The sequence below is a fragment of the Salvelinus fontinalis genome, chromosome 1 (genome assembly GCF_029448725.1).
Source record: "Salvelinus fontinalis isolate EN_2023a chromosome 1, ASM2944872v1, whole genome shotgun sequence".
In the NCBI taxonomy this organism is placed as follows: Eukaryota; Metazoa; Chordata; class Actinopteri; order Salmoniformes; family Salmonidae; genus Salvelinus; species Salvelinus fontinalis.
The window spans coordinates 71961045-71982449 of NC_074665.1; the positions used below are offsets into that span (position 1 = coordinate 71961045).

Below are 21405 nucleotides of genomic sequence, written 5' to 3' on the forward strand. Positions count from 1 at the left end.
AGGAGGACTGGAAGTATCCTGAGTGGACTGGACTACCACTCCAACTGTTCAGCAGTGTTGCAGGGTAGTGTTCAGTTGGGCCCACCAGCAAAACTTTTTGTAACGGAAAACTAAAATATCAGTTTTCTAATTGGACAGGTATTTCCTCCCCATTTCAAAATGTTTTCACTCTAATAAAACCTGACCCAGGGGACATAGGAGCACTAAGCTATCAGACAGACCTTAATTTGTCTCTCTAATCTACATACACAACCCAGGGGACATTTTTATTTATTTAACTAGGCAAGTCAGTTAAGAACAAATTCTTATTTACAATGACAGCCGACACCAGCCAAACCCAGATGACGCTAGGCCAATTGTGCGCTGCCCTATGGGACTCCCAATCACAGCCAGTTGTGAAACAGCTTGGAATCGAACCAGGGTGTCTGTAGTGACCCCTCAAGCACTGAGATGCAGTGTCTTAGACGACCACTCGGGAGCACTAGGCTATCAGACAGACCTTAATTCGTCCCTCTAGACTACAGTCGTGGCCAAAGGTTTTGAGAATGACACAAATATTAACTTCAGTGACTTTAGATATTTTTGTCAGATGTTACTATGTAATACTGAAGCATAATTACAATGATTTCATAAGTGTCAAAGGCTTTTATTGACAATTTCATGAAGTAGATGCAGAGTCAAATTTTGCAGTGTTGACCCTTCTTTTTCAAGTCCTCTGCAATCCGCCCTGGCATGCTGTCAATTAACTTCTGGGCCACATCCTGACTGATGGCAGTCCATTCTTGCATAATCAATGCTTGGAGTTTGTCAGAATTTGTGGGTTTTTATTTGTCCACCCACCTCTTGAGGATTAACCACAAGTTTTCAATGGGATTAAGGTCTGGGGAGTTTCCTGGCAATGGACCCAAAATATTGATGTTTTGTTCCCCGAGCCACGTAGTTATCACTTTTGCCTAATGGCAAGGTGCTCCATCATGCTGGAAAAGGCATTGTTCGTCACCAAACTGTACCTGGATGGTTGGGAGAAGTTGCTCTCGGAGGATGGGTTGGTACCATTCTTAATTCATGGCTGTGTTCTTAGGCAAAACTGTGAGAGAGCCCACTCCCTTGGCTGAGAAGCAACCCCACACATGAATGGTCTCAGGATGCTTTACTGTTAGCATGACACAGGACTGATGGTAGCGCTCACCTTGTCTTCTCCGGACAAGCTTTTTTCCGGATGCCACAAACAATCGGAAAGGGGATTCATCAGAGAAAATTACTTCACCCCAGTCCTCAGCAGTCCAATCACTGTACCTTTTGCAGAATATCAGTCTGTCCCTGATGTTTTTCCTGGAGAGAAGTGGCTTCTTTACTGCCCTTCTTGACACCAGGCAATCCTCCAAAAGTCTTCCCCTCACTGTGCATGCAGATGAACTCACACCTGCCTGATGCCATTCCTGAGCAAGCTCTGTACTGGTGGTGCCCCGATCCCGCAGCTGAATCAACTTTCGGAGACGGTCCTGGCGCTTGCTGGACTTTCTTGGGTGCCCTGAAGCATTCTTCACAACAATTGAACCACTCTCCTTGAAGTTCTTGATGATCTGATAAATGGTTGATTTAGGTGCAATCTTACTGGCAGCAATATCTTTGCCTGTGAAGCCGTTTTGTGCAAAGCAATGATGACGGCACGTGTTTCCTTGCAGGTAACCATGGTTGACAGATGAAGAACAGTGATTCCAAGCACCACCCTCATTTTGAAGCTTCCAGTCTGTTATTCGAACTCAATCAGCATGACAGAGTGATCTCCAGCCTTGTCCTCGTCAACACTCACAGCTGTGTGAACGAGAGAATCACTGACATGTCAGCTGGTCCTTTTGTGGCAGGGCTGAAATCCAGTGGAAATGTTTTGGGGGATTCAGTTCATTTGCATTGCAAATAGGGACTTTGCAATTAATTGCAATTCATCTGATCACTCTTCATAACATTCTAGAGTATATGCAAATTGCCATCATACAAACTGAGGCAGCAGACTTTGTGAACATTAATATTTGTGTCATTCTCAAAACTTTTAGCCACGACTGTAAATACAGGACCATAGGGACATAGGAGAAATAGGCTATCAGACAGACTTTCATTCATCCCTCTAGACTACACACACTGCCCAGGGGACATAAGGGCACTAGGCTATCAGACAGATCTTAATTCGTCCCTCTAGTCTTCATCAACTCTGTGTTGTTCTATTCCTAACAGGAGCTGTCAGTCATGTTATCACAATGTAACACTAGTGACAGAAACAGCAGGGAAGACCTATCCAGCTGAACCATCGTTGCAGTTGTAGTTGCAATTACCAAGATAACAATCAGTGTCAAAAAAGTAACTTTCATTAATTGTAATAAAGATTTTATTCTTTTATTATGAGAGTACATCCAAACATGACGTATTTTGTTTCCCAAAGTTTGTATTCATACATAATCTTTGAAGTTACATTCAAACACATTCATGCACAGTCATACACACCAGTCCACAGGCATACCTCTTGTGAAACACTATACCCCGGGGCTGGAGGCCCTCAGCAAACCCCAGATAACAGTTACCTTAGCACAGACAGAATGCATTCCAAATAGCACCCTGTTCCCTATATAGTGCATAGGGAACCCTAAGGGCACTGGCCAAAATAAGTGCACTACATAAGGGATAGGGTGCCTTTTGGGATGAATACACAGACAGACTGACTGACGGATAACCTCACAGAACCATGTTCCAGCATCTCCATTAAAAACACAAGCTGTCCTTAAAAACAGAAATGTGGATATGTCCCAAATGGCACCCTATTCCCTACATAGTGCACTACTTTTGACCAGATCCCTATGGACCTTGGTCAAAAGTAGTGCACTATGTAGGGAATAGGGTGCCATTTGGGACATGTACACGTTTCTGTTTTTAAAGACACTGTATTGGGAATAGAGTGCCTTTTAAGACATTGTAGTCTGGGCATGGGCAGCCTAGCCTTTTAGCTAACTGTAGTACCACTATTATACACAGTAAAGTAACAAAACTATACAATAAAGTCTGTAATAAACAATAAATGAAACATTTTCTATAAATAATAAATAACATTACACGTTTGCACAAATATACAGACAAAAACATGATGAAATGTTCACTTGCAAATGGAATACAGCATTACATATGGGCAACATGTGAGTACATCGGTGAGTAGAGAGAATAATTCCTAATCACAAGATTGTGTGCCAGTGATAGAATGTGCGTGGATACAGTCCCATGGCCCTACCAGACCATATGGCCGTGTGACTACAGATGTCCTCTCATGCACGGCACCAGTACACTGGGGACTCTACCAGACCCAGTGTAATCTTCTCTGTGTCCCCAGGCAGGGAGCAACGTCCCTGGGTATAGATACATCAGAGCAAGGCTCTGTGGATCATGACACCATCTCATAACTAGAACTGATCCAGACAGAGCAGGACCACATTCACTGCCAAGTCTAGGCCTCCTGTGTCATCTTGAATGACAGTAAAGGATCTTTGCTCTGTGACTGAAACAAAAGAAAACATGTACAGTATTATATAATCAATGTAGAAATCGTAGTATAAATCATAGAAGAAATCTACTATAATAGCTTATGCCTATTTCAATAGTAAGTAAGCATTTCACGGTAAGGTCTACCTGTTTTATTCGGCGCATGTGACAAATAAAATTTGATTTGAGCTGAAGTCATAAATTATGTAATTTTGCCATGCTGTGGTGTAGTTATACTGCTCTCCACTAGATAGCCCCATTCATCTACATCATCTACATCTACACACATAGGTAGGAAGTCTGCTAGTACTGACTCAGAGTCAAAAATTGATACAAATAAATAAATTTACTCTACTGTCAGTCTGTAGTGTCTGCTAAGTGGCCTATATTATATTATTAGAATGTGTTGTATATATATATAGCGATATATATATATTTCCACACTATGAGGTTGGAATAATACTGTGAAATTGTGAAAATGTCCTTTTAGTGTAAACGTGTCCGCATACTAGGTTTGGTTTGCTACTCACAGAACTCGGCTAGGCGAAGTTAAAATAGCATTTCTTGAAAAACGAGAAAATTGCAGTAATAGTACTATTTGTCCATCTTGACATGCCATAACCAGTATACACTTCCTCAAAATAGTCTGAATTAATCTAAGATAACTCAAGAAATCTGTCATTAATTTTTCCTTTTTTTCAGAGGAGATCTTTTAAATTTTACATCTAACTAAGATGTTTGAGTATACTTCAAGTGACAAAATGTGCAGGAAAACGAGTCGTATCTCATTGAATGACGACAAACACTTAATTGAAGAATCCCTACTGTTGACCAATCCCGATGAAGGGGTGTAGACTTCGGCTACAAAACTTCAGCTTGCCTTGAGAAAATGTTTTGTGTGCACGAACAGCCCTAAAAAACCTTGCTAAAGACCAAAACCAACAAAAACGTCAGAACATGTTGTCATAATATATGCATGCACGGTTTCGGCTGGGAAGCATGCGGACGCCTTAAAAGCTGTTTGAAATGTCAGCCTGTTTTGGTGGGATGTAGTTTAGGCCTGCCTGGTGGCATCGCTAATAGACCAATAAGAAAGAGAGTTCTAAACCTCTCTGCCAATTAGCTAGTTTTCAGACTTCCTCTCCCCACTCCCAGAAAGTCCCAACAAAATTCTTGCTTGAGAAATTGCTCTTGCTAAGAAGCTATTTGTTTTATTTTTGACCATTTTGATTGAAAACAATCACAGGAAGGTACTTAATTTTTAACCAGAAATGATTTTATATTGAGATAGAAAAAAGGCATTAGGCCTTTAAAGAATCTACTGTACAGACCCTCAAAGCTCAGTGTTCTTGATTCCCTCTATTGCTTGAGGCATGTGTAGACTATCAAAGTAAGGTGCTTTGCCTGTCATAGAATTCATGAAGTAATACTGACCTTCAGAGATCAGTGTCCTTGATGCCCTCTGGTTCCTCCAGGGTGTCCAACCGTCTCTTACAGGCCTCTAGTAGCTTCTTCCTGGGTCCCAGGGGGATGTGTATGGAGGTCAGGTCCTGGTCCGAGCAGAGCAGTAGGGCCTCCAGGTCGATTTTCTCCTTCCTGAAGATGGGCATGAACTCCCCCAGGCTCTGGGAGGCCAGGAAGGTCTCCAGTGGTCCGTTTTCAGGCTCCAGCTCCTCGTCCAGGCCCACATCAGCCTCCTCCCAGGGCAGCTCCTGTAGGTGCCTCTCCTGGAGGCTCAGAGCACTGCCGATGCTGTCTATCTCTATTGCATCGTCCAGGCTGGGCTGGCGACGTGGGAGGTGACCACGGAGACGAACGTTAGGGGCCCGGCCTACAGGTTCACTGCCAGCCACAGAACCCTTGTCCGGGGCTCCAATGCCGAAGAGACCGCCAGATACGTAGTTCCGTCGGAACACCATGGTTCCGAGACCTGGCCGGGTGAACAAAGAGTCACGGCCTGAGTCGGCACTGATCTCAGAATAGGCTGCCTCGTGAAGGCCCGGGTCGCTTATGGCACGGGAAATGTGGGAGATGGTGTCCGCATGGTCGTCGTCATAATCATCATGGTCATCGTCATGGTGATCGTGGTTGTTGCCGTGGTGAGGGAACATGTCCCGGATGTTAAGACGCGAGCGGTCCTTAGAGTTGGCATAGGTGCCCTGTTGAAGGAACATCAATGAATCGGAACCCATTTTAATGGAGCGAACCCAGGTTTCCGCACTAATCCTGTGGGAAATGTAATGGGTTCTCCATTTAATGTTTGGGAGCATAGTGTGTTTATTTTTCTAAATTGTATTTTCCGTTAGTCAGAACCTCACCAACTGTTTTGGGTGTTGCGTCTCTTTTTACCTGCTTGAGGAACATGACGTCCTGGCCAAGCTGAAGGCCAGACAGTGAACGTACACTCTTCCTCCCATCCTCGTAGATCTTGAAGGTGCCGTCCACCTGTTTCTTCTTCTCTAGCTTCTTCTGAATCTTGGTCCTACCCTTGGCTGTGGAGTGAAAAGTGGCCTATAGAGAGAGAGGATTGCACAGATCGAAACGTGGACTCAGAAGAAGACATTAACACAGATAATTTACAAAATGTAAAGCAAGACATTTGAATAATGCTGACATTTCCTGAGCTTACTCAGGAACGAAAAACAATATCAAATGATTTACTCAAACTGCCGTTGACTATCAAAATAATAGGAAATGCATTAATGAGAAATTGACAGTGAAGTAGCAGGGAAGAAATGCTTTTGACCTGTGAGTATGGCATATTGGAAGTGAGAGTGTTGAACTGAGGAAGTTTGCGGTTTAGCGTGCTGCTGCTGTTATAACTAGTGAAGCTCATGGCATCTGAGTTATCCGACGCTACACTCTCCTTCAGGAACTTCCTCTCCATCCGCTGGTGGTGTTTCTGCTGCATCTTCACACAGTCCTTTATCCTCCTCTCCGCCATGCGGAATGCTCTGTCTTTCAGCTTGCTCACCAGCTTATAGGAAAGGTAGATTTATTTATTCACAATTTAAAACTTCACAAATACCACCATAGCAGTTTGCATACAGGCAGTGGAATTGACTACAATTTAAAAAACAATTTAAATTAAATATATTTTTTAACAACCTACTGATTCAAAATGTGCATTTAGTAGTCTCAATAAAGATGGAATAGGACTCTTCCTGTATATGTTCCTTCACAGCTAATTCGCCAGTGTTAAAAATAAACAAAAAATTTTTTTTTTTTAAATCAACACTAAAAGTGTTGAAAGTGAAATTGCCTTTCAAGTAAATTGTAAAGTTACCACCCATGACTGTATTTGTTAGTGACAGAGACATGACTGTTGCATTCATCTACCTTCAGTCCTTTGGACTTCACCAAGTGAGTTCCTAAGCTAATATGTTAATGTCATTTAAAAGAATTCTATAACACAATACCATAAATGTTTCATAAGGCCTTATTTTGAGGACCTAGTTTTTCCCTAAAACAGGAGAATGAAACTCATACGGCATCACTTTCTACAAAAACCACACCCTTCACTATCATATTACCCAGCATTCTCTCTTGCAGGTATATTTTTAGAATTGTTTTTTGAATGTCTATGTTTGTGCATGTACATTGATTGATTGGTTAATTAATTGATCGTATGCTACTCAAATATAAATTACCCCAAAAAGATTCTAAACTAATCCAATATGTTATGTGGACTTATTTTACCCGTTACTGAAACAGTTGTTCCAGTTTATATGGTTTAGGTAGTCTCACAACTTTTACAAATAAAACAGAGTGTGTGACAAGAAGAGAATAACATTCTGTTGAAGTCGGAAGTTTACATACACTTTAGCCAAATACGTTTAAACTCAGTTTTTCACAATTCCTGATATTTAATCTGAGTACAAATTCCCTGTTTTAGGTCAAATAGGATCACCCCTTTATTTTAAGAATGTGAAATGTCAGAATAATAGTAGAGAGAATTATTTATTTCTGCATTTATTTCATTCATCACATTCCCAGTGGGTCAGAAGTTTACATACACTCAATTAGTATTTGGTAGCATTGCCTTTAAATTGTTTAACTTGGGTCAAATATTTTGTGTAGCCTTCACAAGCTTCCCACAATAAATTGGGTGAATTCTGGCCCATTCCTCCTGACAAAGCTGGTGTAACTGAGTCAGGTTTGTAGGCCTCCTTGCTCGCACACGCTTTTTCAGTTCTGCCCACAAATTTTCTATAGGATTGAGGACAGGGCTTTGTGATGGCCACTCCATTACCTTGACTTTGTTGTCCTTAAGCCATTTTGCCACAACTTTGGAAGTGTGCTTCGGGTCATTCTCCATTTGGAAGACCAAGCTTTGACTTCCTGACTGATGTCTTGAGATGTTGCTCCAATATATCCACATAATTTCCCTCCCTCATGATGCCATCTATTTTGTGAAGTGCACCAGTCCCTCCTACAGCAAAGCACCCACACAACATGATGCTGCCACCCCCGTGCTTCACGGTTGGGATGATGTTCTTCGGCTTGCAAGCCTCCTCCCTTTTCCTCCAAACATAACAATGGTCATTATGGCAGTTCTATTTTTGTTTCATCAGACCAGAGGACATTTCTCCAAAAAGTATGATCTTTGTCCCCATGTGCAGGTGCAAACCATAGTCTGGCTTTTTTATGGCGGTTTTGGAGCAGTGGCTTCTTCCTTGCTGAACGGCCTTTCAGGTTATGTCGTTATAGGACTCATTTTACTGTGGATATAGATACTTTTGTACCTGTTTCCTCCAGCATCTTCACAAGGTCCCTTGCTGTTGTTCTGGGATTGATTTGCACTTTCTGCACCAACAAGAAATTAACAAGAAATGTGTGGAGTGGTTGAAAAACGAGTTTTAATGACTCCAACCTAAGTGTATGTAAACCTCCGACTTCAACTGTATTATGTGTATATAAGGTAATCAAAGATGGCGTAGCAGTGCACACGTGTTTGTCATTGTCCCGTGTAAATGTAGTTTTTTTCCGTCTGTTTTTTATATATTTCAAATCTCTTTTTCCATTTTTAAATGAAATATACCTTCCGGCAACCCGCCTCACCCAATGTGATACGGATCTGCTATTTTTAGACCTTATAGCTATAACCTCCATCGGAAGCTAGCCATCAGAGGCTAACCAGCGAATTAGCTACTAGCTATTTAGTCATTGTTAGCCACTTCTAGCGGCCTTTACCTTTAGCGCAGACACCAGCCGCATTTAGTCTGGATAATACCCGCCAGTCTGCACATGTCAACCCTGGACCATTACTCCATATCATCGCAGCTAGCTGGCTGCTACCGAATGGCCCAGCCCCAAAGCTAGCCTTGAGCCATTCCCATCTCCCGGCCTGCTCAGTGGACCCTATGATCACTCGGATACAGAGCTGATGCCTCCCGGAATCATCACTATCACGACTGGAAGCCACTACATCAACAGATTCCTGCCGTAAGCTCTGGACCTTTGCATCGGATCATAGCTAGCTAGCTGCTACCGAGTGTCTATAGTGGCTAACACCCTTGTCCCAAAGCAAGCACCAGTTAGCCTCGAGCCAGGCGCATTCCTCGGCTAGCAAACAAAATTACTCCAGCTACAATATCTCTTTTGCCAATTGGCCTGGACCCTTTGTCGACACAGAGTCCCGCCGATCCATCACGACTGGTCTGCCGACCTAATTCCGTCCGTTGTGCCCTCAATCGGCCTTTGCCGGACATCGGTGAAGGCGCTTCTGCTAGCCCCGGCCTGCTATCTTTATGTACGCCGTGTCTCCCGCTTGCTAGCGTAGTAACGACTACCTAACGGCTTCCCTGTTTAATCTATTGCTGTTCACTGCACCCTATGATCACCTGGCTACAGAGCAATCACGGTACTCCATTTTGTTTATTCTGTTTATCTGTCGGCCCCAGCCTCGAACTCAGGCGCTGTGTGTAGTTAACTGACCCTCTCTGCCCATTCATCGCCATTTTACCTGTTGTTGTTGTTGTTGTCTTACCTAATTAGCTGTTGTTGTCTTACCCAGTGTTGTCTTAGCTAGCTCTCCCAATCAACACCTGTGATTGCTTTATGCCTCGCTTTATGTCTCTCTCTAATGTCGATATGCCTTGTATACTGTTGTTTAGGGTAGTTATCAATGTTTTATTTTACTGAGGAGCCCCTAGCCCTCAACATGCCTCAGATACCTCTTTTGTCCCACATCTTTTGTCCCACCTCCCACGCATGCCATGACCTCACCTAGCATAACTAGTGCCTCCAGAGATGCAACCTTTCTCATCATCACTCAATGCCCGGGTTTACCTCCACTCTACCCGCACCCTACCCGTCTGTACATTATGCCCTGAATCTATTCTGCTACGCCCAGAAATCTGCTCCTTTAATTCTCTGTCCCCAACGCACTAAACGACCAGTAGCCTTTAGCCGTACCCTCATCCTACTCCTCCTTTGTTCCTCGGGTGATGTAGAGGTTAACCCAGGCCCTGTGTGTCCCCAGGCGCTCTCATTTGTTGACTTCTGAAACGGTAAAAGCCTTGGTTTCATGCATGTTAACATCAGAAGCCTCCCCCTAAGTTTGTTTTACTCACTGCTTTTGCACACTCCGCCAACCCTGATGTCCTTGTCGTGTCTGAATCCTGGCTTAGGAAGACGACCAAAAATTCTTAGATTTCCATCCCCAACTACATCATTTTCCATCTAAATAGAACTGCCAGAGGGGAAGGAGTTGCAATCTACTGCAGAAGATAGCTTGCAAAGTTCTGTCATACTTTCCAGGTCTATGCCCAAACAGTTCGAGCTTCTAATTAAAAAAATGAATCTCTCCAGAAATAAGTCTCTCAATGTTGCCGCCTGTTATAGACCCCCCTCAGCTCCCAGCTGTGCCCTGGACACCATATGTGAATTGATTGGCCGCCACCTATCTTCAGAGTTCGTTCTGCTAGGTGACCTAAACTGGGATATGCTTAACACCCTGGCCGTCCTACAATCTAAACTAGATGCCCTCAATCTCACACAAATTATCAAGGAACCCACCAGGTACAACCCTAAATCCGTAAACATGGGCACCCTCATAGATATTATCCTGACTAACTTGCCCTCCAAATACACCTCTGCTGTTTTCAATCAGAATCTCAGCGATCACTGCCTCATTACCTGCATCCATTGTGGGTTCGCGGTCAAATGACCACGCCTCATCACTTTCAAATGCTCCCTAAAACACTTCTGCGAACAGGCCTTTCTAATCGATCTGCCCCGGGTATCCTGGAAGGATATTGACCTCATCCTGTCAGTAGAGGATGCCTGGTTGTTCTTTAAAAGTAATTTCCTCACCATCTTAAATAAGCATGCCCCTTTCAAAAAATGTAGAACTAAGAACAGATATAGCTCTTGGTTCACTTCAGACCTGACTGCTCTCGACCAGCACAAAAACATCCTGTGGCGTACTGCACTAGCATCAAATAGTCCCTGCGATATGCAACTTTTCAGGGAAGACAGGAACCAATACACACAGTCAGTTTGAAAAAGCTAGCCTTTGTTTTCCTAACAGAAATTTGCATCCTGCGGCTCTAACTCCAAAAAGTTCTGTGACACTGTAAATTAGATGGAGAATAAGAGCACCTCCTCCCAGCTGCCCACTGCACTGAGGCTAGGAAACACTGTCACCACCGATAAATCCACAATAATCAAGAATTTCAATAAGCATTTCTCTACGGCTGGCCATGCTTTCCTCCAGGCTACCCCAACCCCGGCCAACAGCTCCGCACCCCCCGCAGCTACGTGCCCAAGCCTCCCCAGCTTCTCCTTCACCCAAATCCAGATACCTGATGTTCTGAAAGATCTGCAAAACCTGGACCTGTACAAATCAGCTGGGCTAGACAATCTGGACCCTCTCTTTCTAAAATTATCCGCCGCCATTGTTGCAAACCCATTACTAGTCTGTTCAACCTCTCTTTCGTATCGTCCGAGATTCCTAAAGATTGGAAAGCTGCCGCGGTCATCCCCCTCTTCAAAGGGGGTGACACTAGAGCCAAACTGTTATAGACCTATATCCATCCTGCCCTGCCTTTCTAAAGTCTTCGAAAGCCAAGTTAACAAGCAGATCACTGACCATCTTGAATCCCACCGTACCTTCTCTGCTGTGCAATCCGGTTTCCAAACTGGTCACGGGTGCACCTCAGCCACGCTCAAGGTACTAAACGATATCATAACCGCAGACAATAAAAGACAGTACACTGTGCAGCCGTCTTCATCGACCTGGCCAAGGCTTTCGACTCTGTCAATCACCACATTCTTATCGGCACACTCAACAGCCTTGGTTTCTCAAATGACTGGTTGACCAACTACTTCTCAGATAGAGTTCAGTGTGTGAAATCGGAGGGCCTGTTGTCTGGACCTCTGGCAGTCTCTATGGGGGTGCCAAAGGGTTCAATTCTCGGGCCGACCCTTTTCTCTGTGTACATCAATGATGTCGCTCTTGCTGCTAATGATTCCTTGATCCACCTCTATGCAGACGACACCATTCTGTACACATCTGGCCCTTCTTGTGACACTGTGTTAACAAACCTCCAAACGAGCTTCAATGCCATACAACACTCCGTCCGTGGCCTCCAACTGCTCTTAAACGCTAGTAAAACTAAATGCATGCTCTTCAACCGATCGCTGCCCGCACCTGCCCGCCCGACTAGCATCACTACTCTGGACGATTCTGACTTAGAATATGCGGACAACTACAAATACCTAGGTGTCTGGTTAGACTGTAAATTCTCCTTCCAGACTCATATTAAGCATCTCCAATCCAAAATTAAATCTAGAACCGGCTTCCTATTTCGCAACAAAGCATCCTTCACTCATGCTGCCAAACATACCCTCGTAAAACTGACTATCCTACCGATCCTCGACTTCGGCGATGTCATTTACAAAATAGCCTCCAACACTCTACTCAGCAAACTGGATGCAGTCTATCACAGTGCCATCCATTTTGTCACCAAAGCCCCATATACCACCCACCACTGTGACCTGTATGCTCTCGTCGGCTGGCCCTCGCTTCATATTCGTCGCCAGACCCACTGGCTCCAGGTCATCTATAAGTCTTTGCAAGGTAAAGCTCCGCCTTATCTCAGCTCACTGGTCACCATAACAACACCCACCCGTAGCATGTGCTCCAGCAGATAAATCTCACTGGTCATCCCCAAAGCCAACACCTACTTTGGCCGCCTTTCCTTCCAGTTCTCTGCTGCCAATGACTGAAAGGAATTGCAAAAATCGCTGAAGTTGGAGACTCATATCTCCCTCACTAACTTTAAGCATCAGCTATCTGAGCAGCTCACCGATCGCTGCAGCTGTACACAGTTCATCTGTTAATAACCCATCCAACTACCTACCTCATCCCCATATTGTTTTTATAAACTTTTTTGCACACCAGTATTTCTACTTGCACATCATCATCTGCACATCTATCACTCCAGTGTTAATTTGCTGAATTGTAATTACTTCGCTACTATGGCCTATTTATTGCCTTACCTCCTTTATTGCCTCCTCCATTTGCACACACTGTATATAGATTTTTCTATTGTTATTGACTGTACTTTTGTTTATCCCATGTGTAACACTGTGTTGTTGTTTTTTGTCGCACTTCTTTGCTTTATCTTGGCCAGGTCGCAGTTGTAAATGAGAACTTGTTCTCAACTGACCTACTTGGTTAAATAAAGGAGGAAAAAAAGAATATATATATATATATGTCGTGTCTTTGGCTATGCCAGATTAATTGCTATGACATGCTATTCTATAAAATAATTTCTCCGTAATTAATATTACCTGATTGAACTAATCATGTAAATATAATTAACTAGAGAGGGACACCACAAAATAATATTTATAGAGCTGTTATCTTCCGAATAAACTCTTAAAGATTTAGTAATATTTTACATCCATAGCAGTCACATTAATCGTCATTTTATTCAGTCTCATCTGAAAGTGGTAAATCCTTGGTTATCTGCAAGAATCCTGGCTAACAAGTTGAATCAGCAATACAAAATTGGGTTTAATTATTTATTTACTAAATACTTAACTAATCACACAGAAACACACATACACAATTAAATCCTAACTTGATTACAAAGTGCCGTCATAAAGAAAAACGTCCCTAGCGGGCGGAATAGATATGACAGCTTGTTACACAAAGAAAAGGGGTGGGATTTTAGTGAAAGAGCGGGAGACTGGAACATAGGCGAAGCTGTACCATCGTAAATACCGTATCTTATGCATTCTAAATTACCGCCCATATGGAAAGGAAAATGCAATAAATATTTACTCTGAGCTGCGCTTCAGTAGGTTGGTGGTAGATGGACCGTGTCGCCAACCCGAGTCCTCTGTCCTTTGAAGAATGTCTCTGGTGGTCGCTGGATACATTGGAGTAACGTTGATGTGTAGTAGACGGGATAGTCTGACTGTCCTTCCTAACCTGCGTTTGTAGCAGCTGTTGCCAACTCAACGGCTAGGAGGTATCACTTCTGTAGTGAATACGAGTTCAAAGTTCATACCATTTACAACCAAAGTCCATGCTGATGTTGGCTTAGTTCGGTAGTTATTATCTGAACCATTCTGACATCGGATCGTCATCCTAAATGTACCCGGAACAGGAAGTTATATTTTTGTCAATGGCTTTTATAGTGGAGGGAGAGGGGTGTGTCTGAAAAGTTTATAACCCATGTCTCTTCACAGGGGCGGGCCCCTAGTTGAGCAGAAGCCCAAATTTATGAAAATCCAAATCTCTCATTTGGAAGCTAAAATTACATTTAATCTCTTCACAAATAATTTCATATTCAAACATTTGAATTAAACAACAATTCCATGTGAATCCGATACCTCTGACGTTTAGACGTTTCTTTCCACAGTAGAGTTTATGTCATTCTATCATTGATGAGAATGTGTCAGAGGGCAACCGAACTGACATAATATACCTTAAGTACCAACGCATATGTTCAGTTGGTCGGATTACCAGAATATAGTTAATTTCCCCCCACTTCTGATGTTCCCAGAATCTCTATGTTAACCAAGGGGTTTTCTTATGTCACATCAGTTATAGTAGGGAGAGGGAAAAGGGGGGAAAGAGGTATTTATGACTGTCATAAACCTACCCCTAGGCCAACGTCATGACATATATATATATATATATGGAGTGGAGGATTGCATAAGCCTTCTGGAAGATCTGATGAAGGAGAGGATGGCGGACATGAAAAAAAGGAGAGAAGTGGAATATGTTGTGAGTGAATATGGAATGGAGAATAACACAGAACTTTTGGAAGAGCTACAGAAGGAAATTGAACGTGACGAGAGAGGTTGAATAAAATGCGGTGGCAGGTACAGTGATGACCGCCGAGAAGGAGCTGAGTGTAGAGGGAAGCGGTGTGGTGAGGAAGGTTGGCGTCAAGTGCAAAAAGAGAGTTACGCGCTCCAGTAGCTCAGAGATGGAACCTGACGAGAGTGAGGACCGGCGAGTTTGGACATGATAATGAAGCATCTGGTCCAGTAGGAGTGATTTTTGGGAGAAAGTGGACCCTTGCCTTTTTGGCGGATCCATTTGTGGTTTCAGGGTGGGTGAGAAAGGAGTTGGGTGAAGTTGAATCAGTGAAGCTAGCCTGTGGTGGACTTGTGATATTTGTTTGTGTTTCTTTTGATCAGAGGGAGCAGGCGCTCCATGTCGCACGACTTAGGTCAATATTTGTTTCTTGCTTTGCTCTTAGGAACAGGGCACCATTGAAAATAGTAATTTTTGGGGTAGCGTTAAGTGTGGAGATGGCGCAATTGAAGTTGAAGATTCCTGATATTTGTGGCGCCCGCCGTTTGGTGTGTCGCAGACTTGGTGGTGAAACAGAGGAGTCACTGTCATTCCTTTTGAATCAGAATCTCCACCCTACAAAGTCATGTTAGGATATATCAGTTATCCTGTTAGACATTTGTGCGAAATCTACTGCGTTGTTTCACGTGCAACATTCATGGTCATGTTGCATCAAATCAAATTGTATTAGTCACATGTGCCGAATACAACAGGTGTAGTAGACCTTATAGTGAAATGCTTACTTATAACCCCTTAACCAACAATGCAGTTTTAAGAAAAATAAGTGTGAAGTAAAAAATAGATAAGTTAAAAATAAAAGTAACAAATAATTAAAGAGCAGCAGTAAAATAACAGTAGCAGGGCTATATACAGGGGTTACCGGTACAGAGTCAATGTGCGGGGGCACAGGATAGTTGAGGTAATATGTACAAGTAGGTAGAGTTAAAGTGACTATGCATAGATAATAAACAGAGTAGCAGCAATGTAAAAAGAGAGGGGAATTTGAAATTTCCTCTTGAATTTGCAGACGTGTTGCTTTGCGTTTTGTTGCCAACCTTACTTTACTAGCTGACAACTTTACGTTTGTTTTTTTTTCTTTTTAATTACCGTTGATATTTTTAGTTTTTCCATCACAACTTTTTTCCCTCCTTCAACTTTTTCACTCCGGACGCTTTATCTGGACATGGTCCGTCAGCACTTTCAACAGCCGAAGCTAAGTAGTAACATTAACATGATGTCTTCTAATTGCAGTCGCTGTACTCATAATATACAGGAGAACGATCGCCTTATGGCGAGGATAGCTGTGCTGCAAGCCCAGCTTCAGACGCAATCGTTAGGCAAGGGTAATTTCAGTGTAGGAAAGGATGAAACAGCGTCTGTGCCAACAGTAAGTACAGATAGTAACGTTAGTATAAATCCCCTCGCACAATCCCCGCAGCCGGACAACTTTCTCATGGCTTCTGAAGGGAAATGCTGTAGGAATGCTCAACTGGTGTCGCTCATTCAGCCAACAGAAACTTTCAACCGGTTTTCCCCATTAAGTAGCGACTCGGAGTCTGAGGCCGAGTCTTCTCTTGTCTCTACTCCTCCAGTTACGGGGTCTGAGACGCCGAAGGCTCCCACCATTAGCTCTGACAAATTGAAAACCCTAGTCATTGGCGACTCCATTACCCGCAGTATTAGACTTAAAACAAATCATCCAGCGATCATACACTGTTTACCAGGGGGCAGGGCTACCGAAGTTAAGGCTAATCTGAAGATGGTCCTGGCTAAAGCTAATACTGGCGAGTGTAGAGAGTATAGAGATATTGTTATCCACGTCGGCACCAACGATGTTAGGATGAAACAGTCAGAGGTCACCAAGCGCAACATAGCTTCAGCGTGTAAATCAGCTAGAAAGATGTGTCGGCATCGAGTAATTGTCTCTGGCCCCCTCCCAGTTAGGGGGAGTGACGAGCTCTACAGCAGAGTCTCACAACTCAATCGCTGGTTGAAAACTGTTTTCTGCCCCTCCGAAAAGATAGAATTTGTAGATAATTGGCCTTCTTTCTGGGACTCACCCACAAACAGGACCAAGCCTGACCTGCTGAGGAGTGACGGACTCCATCCTAGCTGGAGGGGTGCTCTCATCTTATCTACCAACATAGACAGGGCTCTAACTGCTCTAGCTCCACAATGAAATAGGGTGCAGGCCAGGCAGCAGGCTGTTAGCCAACCTGCCAGCTTAGTGGAGTCTGCCACTAGCATAGTCAGTGTAGTCAGCTCAGCCATCCCCATTGAGACTGTGTCTGTGCCTCGATCTAGGTTGGGCAAAACTAAACATGGCGGTGTTCGCCTTAGCAATCTCATTAGGATAAAGACCTCCTCCATTCCTGCCATTATTGAAAGAGATCATGATACCTCACATCTCAAAATAGGGTTACTTAATGTTAGATCCCTCACTTCAAAGGCAGTTATAGTCAATGAACTAATCACTGATCATAATCTTGATGTGATTGGCCTGACTGAAACATGGCTTAAGCCTGATGAATTTACTGTGTTAAATGAGGCCTCTCCTCCTGGTGACACTAGTGACCATATCCCCCGTGCATCCCGCAAAGGCGGAGGTGTTGCTAACATTTACGATAGAAAATTTCAATTTACAAAAAAAAAAATGACGTTTTCGTCTTTTGAGCTTCTAGTCATGAAATCTATGCAGCCTACTCAATCACTTTTTATAGCTACTGTTTACAAGCCTCCTGGGCCATATACAGCGGTCCTCTCTGAGTTCCCTGAATTCCTATCGGACCTTGTAGTCATAGCAGATCATATTCTAATTTTTGGTGATTTTAATATTCATATGGAGAAGTCCACAGACCCACTCCAAAAGGCTTTCGGAGCCATCATCGACTCAGTGGGTTTTGTCCAACATGTCTCTGGACCTACTCACTGCCACAGTCATACTCTGGACCTAGTTTTGTCCCATGGAATAAATGTTGTAGATCTTAATGTTTTTCCTCATAATCCTGGACTATCGTACCACCATTTTATTACGTTTGCAATCGCAACAAATAATCTGCTCAGACCCCAACCAAGGAGCATCAAAAGTCGTGCTATAAATTTTCAGACAACACAAAAATTCCTTGATGCCCTTCCAGACTCCTTCTGCCTACCCAAGGACGTCAGAGGACAAAAATCAGTTAACCACTTAACTGAGGAACTCAATTTAACCTTGCGCAATACCCTAGATGCAGTTGCACCCCTAAAAACGAAAAACATTTGTCATAAGAAACTAGCTCCCTGGTATACAGAAAATACCCGAGCTCTGAAGCAAGCTTCCAGAAAATTGGAACGGAAATGGCGCAACACCAAACTGGAAGTCTTCCGACTAGCTTGGAAAGACAGTACCGTGCAGTATCGAAGAGCCCTCACTGCTGCTCGATCATCCTACTTTTCCAACTTAATTGAGGAAAATAAGAACAATACAAAATTTATTTTTGATACTGTTGCAAAGCTAACTAAAAAGCAGCATTCCCCAAGAGAGGACGGCTTTCACTTCAGCAGTAATAAATTCATGAATTTCTTTGAGGAAAAGATCGTGATCATTAGAAAGCAAATTACGGACTCCTCTTTAAATCTGCGTATTCCTCCAGGGCTTAGCTGTCCTGGATCTGCACAGCTCTGCCAGGGCCTAGGATCGGGAGAGACACTTAAGTGTTTTAGTACTATATCTCTTGACACAATGATGAAAATAATCATGGCCTCTAAACCTTCAAGCTGCATACTGGATCCTATACCAACTAAACTACTGAACGAGCTGCTTCATGTGCTTGGCCCTCCTATGCTGAACATAATAAACGGCTCTCTATCCACCGGATGTGTACCAAACTCACTAAAAGTGGCAGTAATAAAGCCTCTCTTGAAAAAGCCAAACCTTGACCCGGAAAATATAAAAAACTATTGGCCTATATCGAATCTTCCATTCCTCTCAAAGATTTTAGAAAAAGCTGTTGCGCAGCAACTCACTGCCTTCCTGAAGACAAATGATGTATACGAAATGCTTCAGTCTGGTTTTAGACCCCATCATAGTACTGAGACTGCACTTGTGAAGGTGGTAAATGAACTTTTAATGGCGTCAGACCGAGGCTCTGCATCTGTCCTCGTGCTACTAGACCTTAGTGCTGCCTTTGACACCATCGATCACCACATTCTTTTGGAGAGACTGGAAACCCAAATTGGCCTACACGGACAAGTTCTGGCCTGGTTTAGATCTTATCTGTCGGAAAGATATCAGTTTGTCTCTGTGAATGGTTTGTCCTCTGACAAATCAACTGTACATTTCGGTGTTCCTCAAGGTTCCGTTTTAGGACCGCTATTGTTTTCACTATATATTTTACCTCTTGGGGATGTTATTCGAAAACATAATGTTAACTTTCTCTGCTATGCGGATGACACACAGCTGTACATTTCAATGAAACATGGTGAAGCCCCAAAATTGCCCTCGCTAGAAGCCTGTGTTTCAGACATAAGGAAGTGGATGGCTGAAAACATTCTACTTTTAAACTCAGACAAAACAGAGATGCTTGTTCTAGGTCCCAAGAAACAAAGAGATCTTCTGTTGAATCTGACAATTAATCTTGATGGTTGTAAAGTCGTCTCAAATAAAACTGTGAAGGACCTCGGCGTTACTCTTGACCCTGATCTCTCTTTTGACGAACATATCAAGACTGTTTCAAGGACAGATTTTTTCCATCTACGTAACATTGCAAAAATCAGACATTTTCTGTCCAAAAATGATGCAGAAAAATTCATCCATGCATTTGTTACTCCTAGGTTAGACTACTGCAATGCTCTACTTTCCGGCTACCCGGATAAAGCACTAAATAAACTTCAGTTAGTGCTAAATACGGCTGCTAGAATCCTGACTAGAACCAAGAAATTTGATCATATTACTCCAGTGCTAGCTTCACCTACACTGGCTTCCTGTTAAGGCAAGGGCTGATTTCAAGGTTTTACTGATAACCTATAAAGCGTTACATGGGCTTGCTCCTACCTATCTTTCCGAGTTGGTCCTGCCGTACATACCTACACGTACGCTACGGTCACAAGAAGCAGGCCTCCTAATTGTCCCTAGAATTTCTAAGCAAACAGCTGGAGGCAGGGCTTTCTCCTATAGATCTCCATTTTTATGGAACGGTCTGCCTACCCATGTGAGAGACGCAGACTCGGTCTCAACCTTTAAGTCTTTACTGAAGACTTATCTCTTCAGTAGGTCATATGATTGAGTGTAGTCTGGCCCAGGAGTGTGAAGGTGAACGGAAAGGCTCTGGAGCAACGAACCGCCCTTGCCGTCTCTGCCTGGCCGGTTCCCCTCTCTCCACTGGGATTCTCTGCCTCTAACCCTATTACAGGGGCTGAGTCACTGGCTTACTGGTGCTCTTTCATGCCGTCCCTAGGAGGGGTGCGTCACTTGAGTGGGTTGAGTTACTGACGTGATCTTCCTGTCTGGGTTGGCGCCCCCCCTTGGTTTGTGCTGTGGTGGAGATCTTTGTGGGCTATACCTATACCTTGTCTCAGGTGTTGTAAGTTGGTGGTTGAAGATATCCCTCTAGTGGTGCGGGGGCTGTGCTTTGGCAAAGTTTGGTGTGGTTATATCCTTCCTGTTTGGCCCTGTCCTGGGGTATCATCGGATGGGGCCACAGTGTCTCCTGACCCCTCCTTTCTCAGCCTCCAGGATTTATGCTGCAGTAGTTTATGTGTCGGGGGGCTAGGGTCAGTTGGTTATATCTGGAGTACTTCTCCTGTCTTATCCAGTGTCCTGTGTGAATTTAAGTATGCTCTCTCTAATTCTCTCCTTCTCTCTTTCTTTCTTTCTCTCTCTCGGAGAACCTGAACCCTAGGACCATACGTCAGGACTACCGGGCATGATGACTGCTTGCTGTCCCCAGTCCACCTGGCCTTGCTGCTGTTCCAGTTTCAACTGTTCTGCCTGCGGTTATGGAACCCCTACCTGTACCAGACCTGCTGTTTTCAACTCTTAATGATCGGCTATGAAAAGCCAACTGACATTTATTCCTGATTATTATTTGACCATGCTTGTCACTTATGAACATTTTGAACATCTTGGCCATGTTCTGTTATAATCTCCACCCGGCACAGCCAGAAGAGGACTGGCCACCCCTCATAGCCTGGTTCCTCTCTAGGTTTCTTCCTAGGTTTTGACCTTTCTAGGGAGTTTTTCCTAGCCCCCGTGCTTCTACACCTGCATTGCTTGCTGTTTGGGGTTTTAGGCTGGGTTTCTGTACAGCACTTCGAGATATTAGCTGATGTACGAAGAGCTATATAAAATAAACTTGATTTGATTTGAGAGGGGGGCAATGCAAATAGTCTGGGTAGCCATTTGATTAGCTGTTCAGGATTCTTATGGCTTGGGGGTAGAAGCAGTGTATAGGAGGGAGAATCCTAGATGTGGGAAGTGTGTTAGAGGACAAGGACAGAGAATTGTGTAGTTTTGGTGGATACAGTTGTGTGTGTTACCTGTAGGGGTGCCCATATTGCTGGGGATCGGAAGTGTCCGGTGC

The 21405-nt window shown here is 43.6% G+C and overlaps 1 protein-coding gene across 1 annotated transcript in view; it reads right to left on the reverse strand.

Annotated features, from left to right (window-relative positions):
- Window positions 1–2905: 2905 nt before the first annotated feature.
- The window catches only part of LOC129861137 (pre-mRNA splicing regulator USH1G-like), a 35438-nt gene continuing 16938 nt past the window's right edge, over window positions 2906–21405 (reverse strand). The window contains exons 3-6 of the mRNA XM_055932301.1: window positions 6269–6499; window positions 5872–6033; window positions 4957–5681; window positions 2906–3538 (exon numbers count right to left, since the gene is read on the reverse strand). Coding sequence (XP_055788276.1) covers window positions 4959–5681; window positions 5872–6033; window positions 6269–6499 — 1116 coding nt within the window. The 3' untranslated portion in view covers window positions 2906–3538; window positions 4957–4958. The remainder of the gene's footprint in view (window positions 3539–4956; window positions 5682–5871; window positions 6034–6268; window positions 6500–21405) is intronic.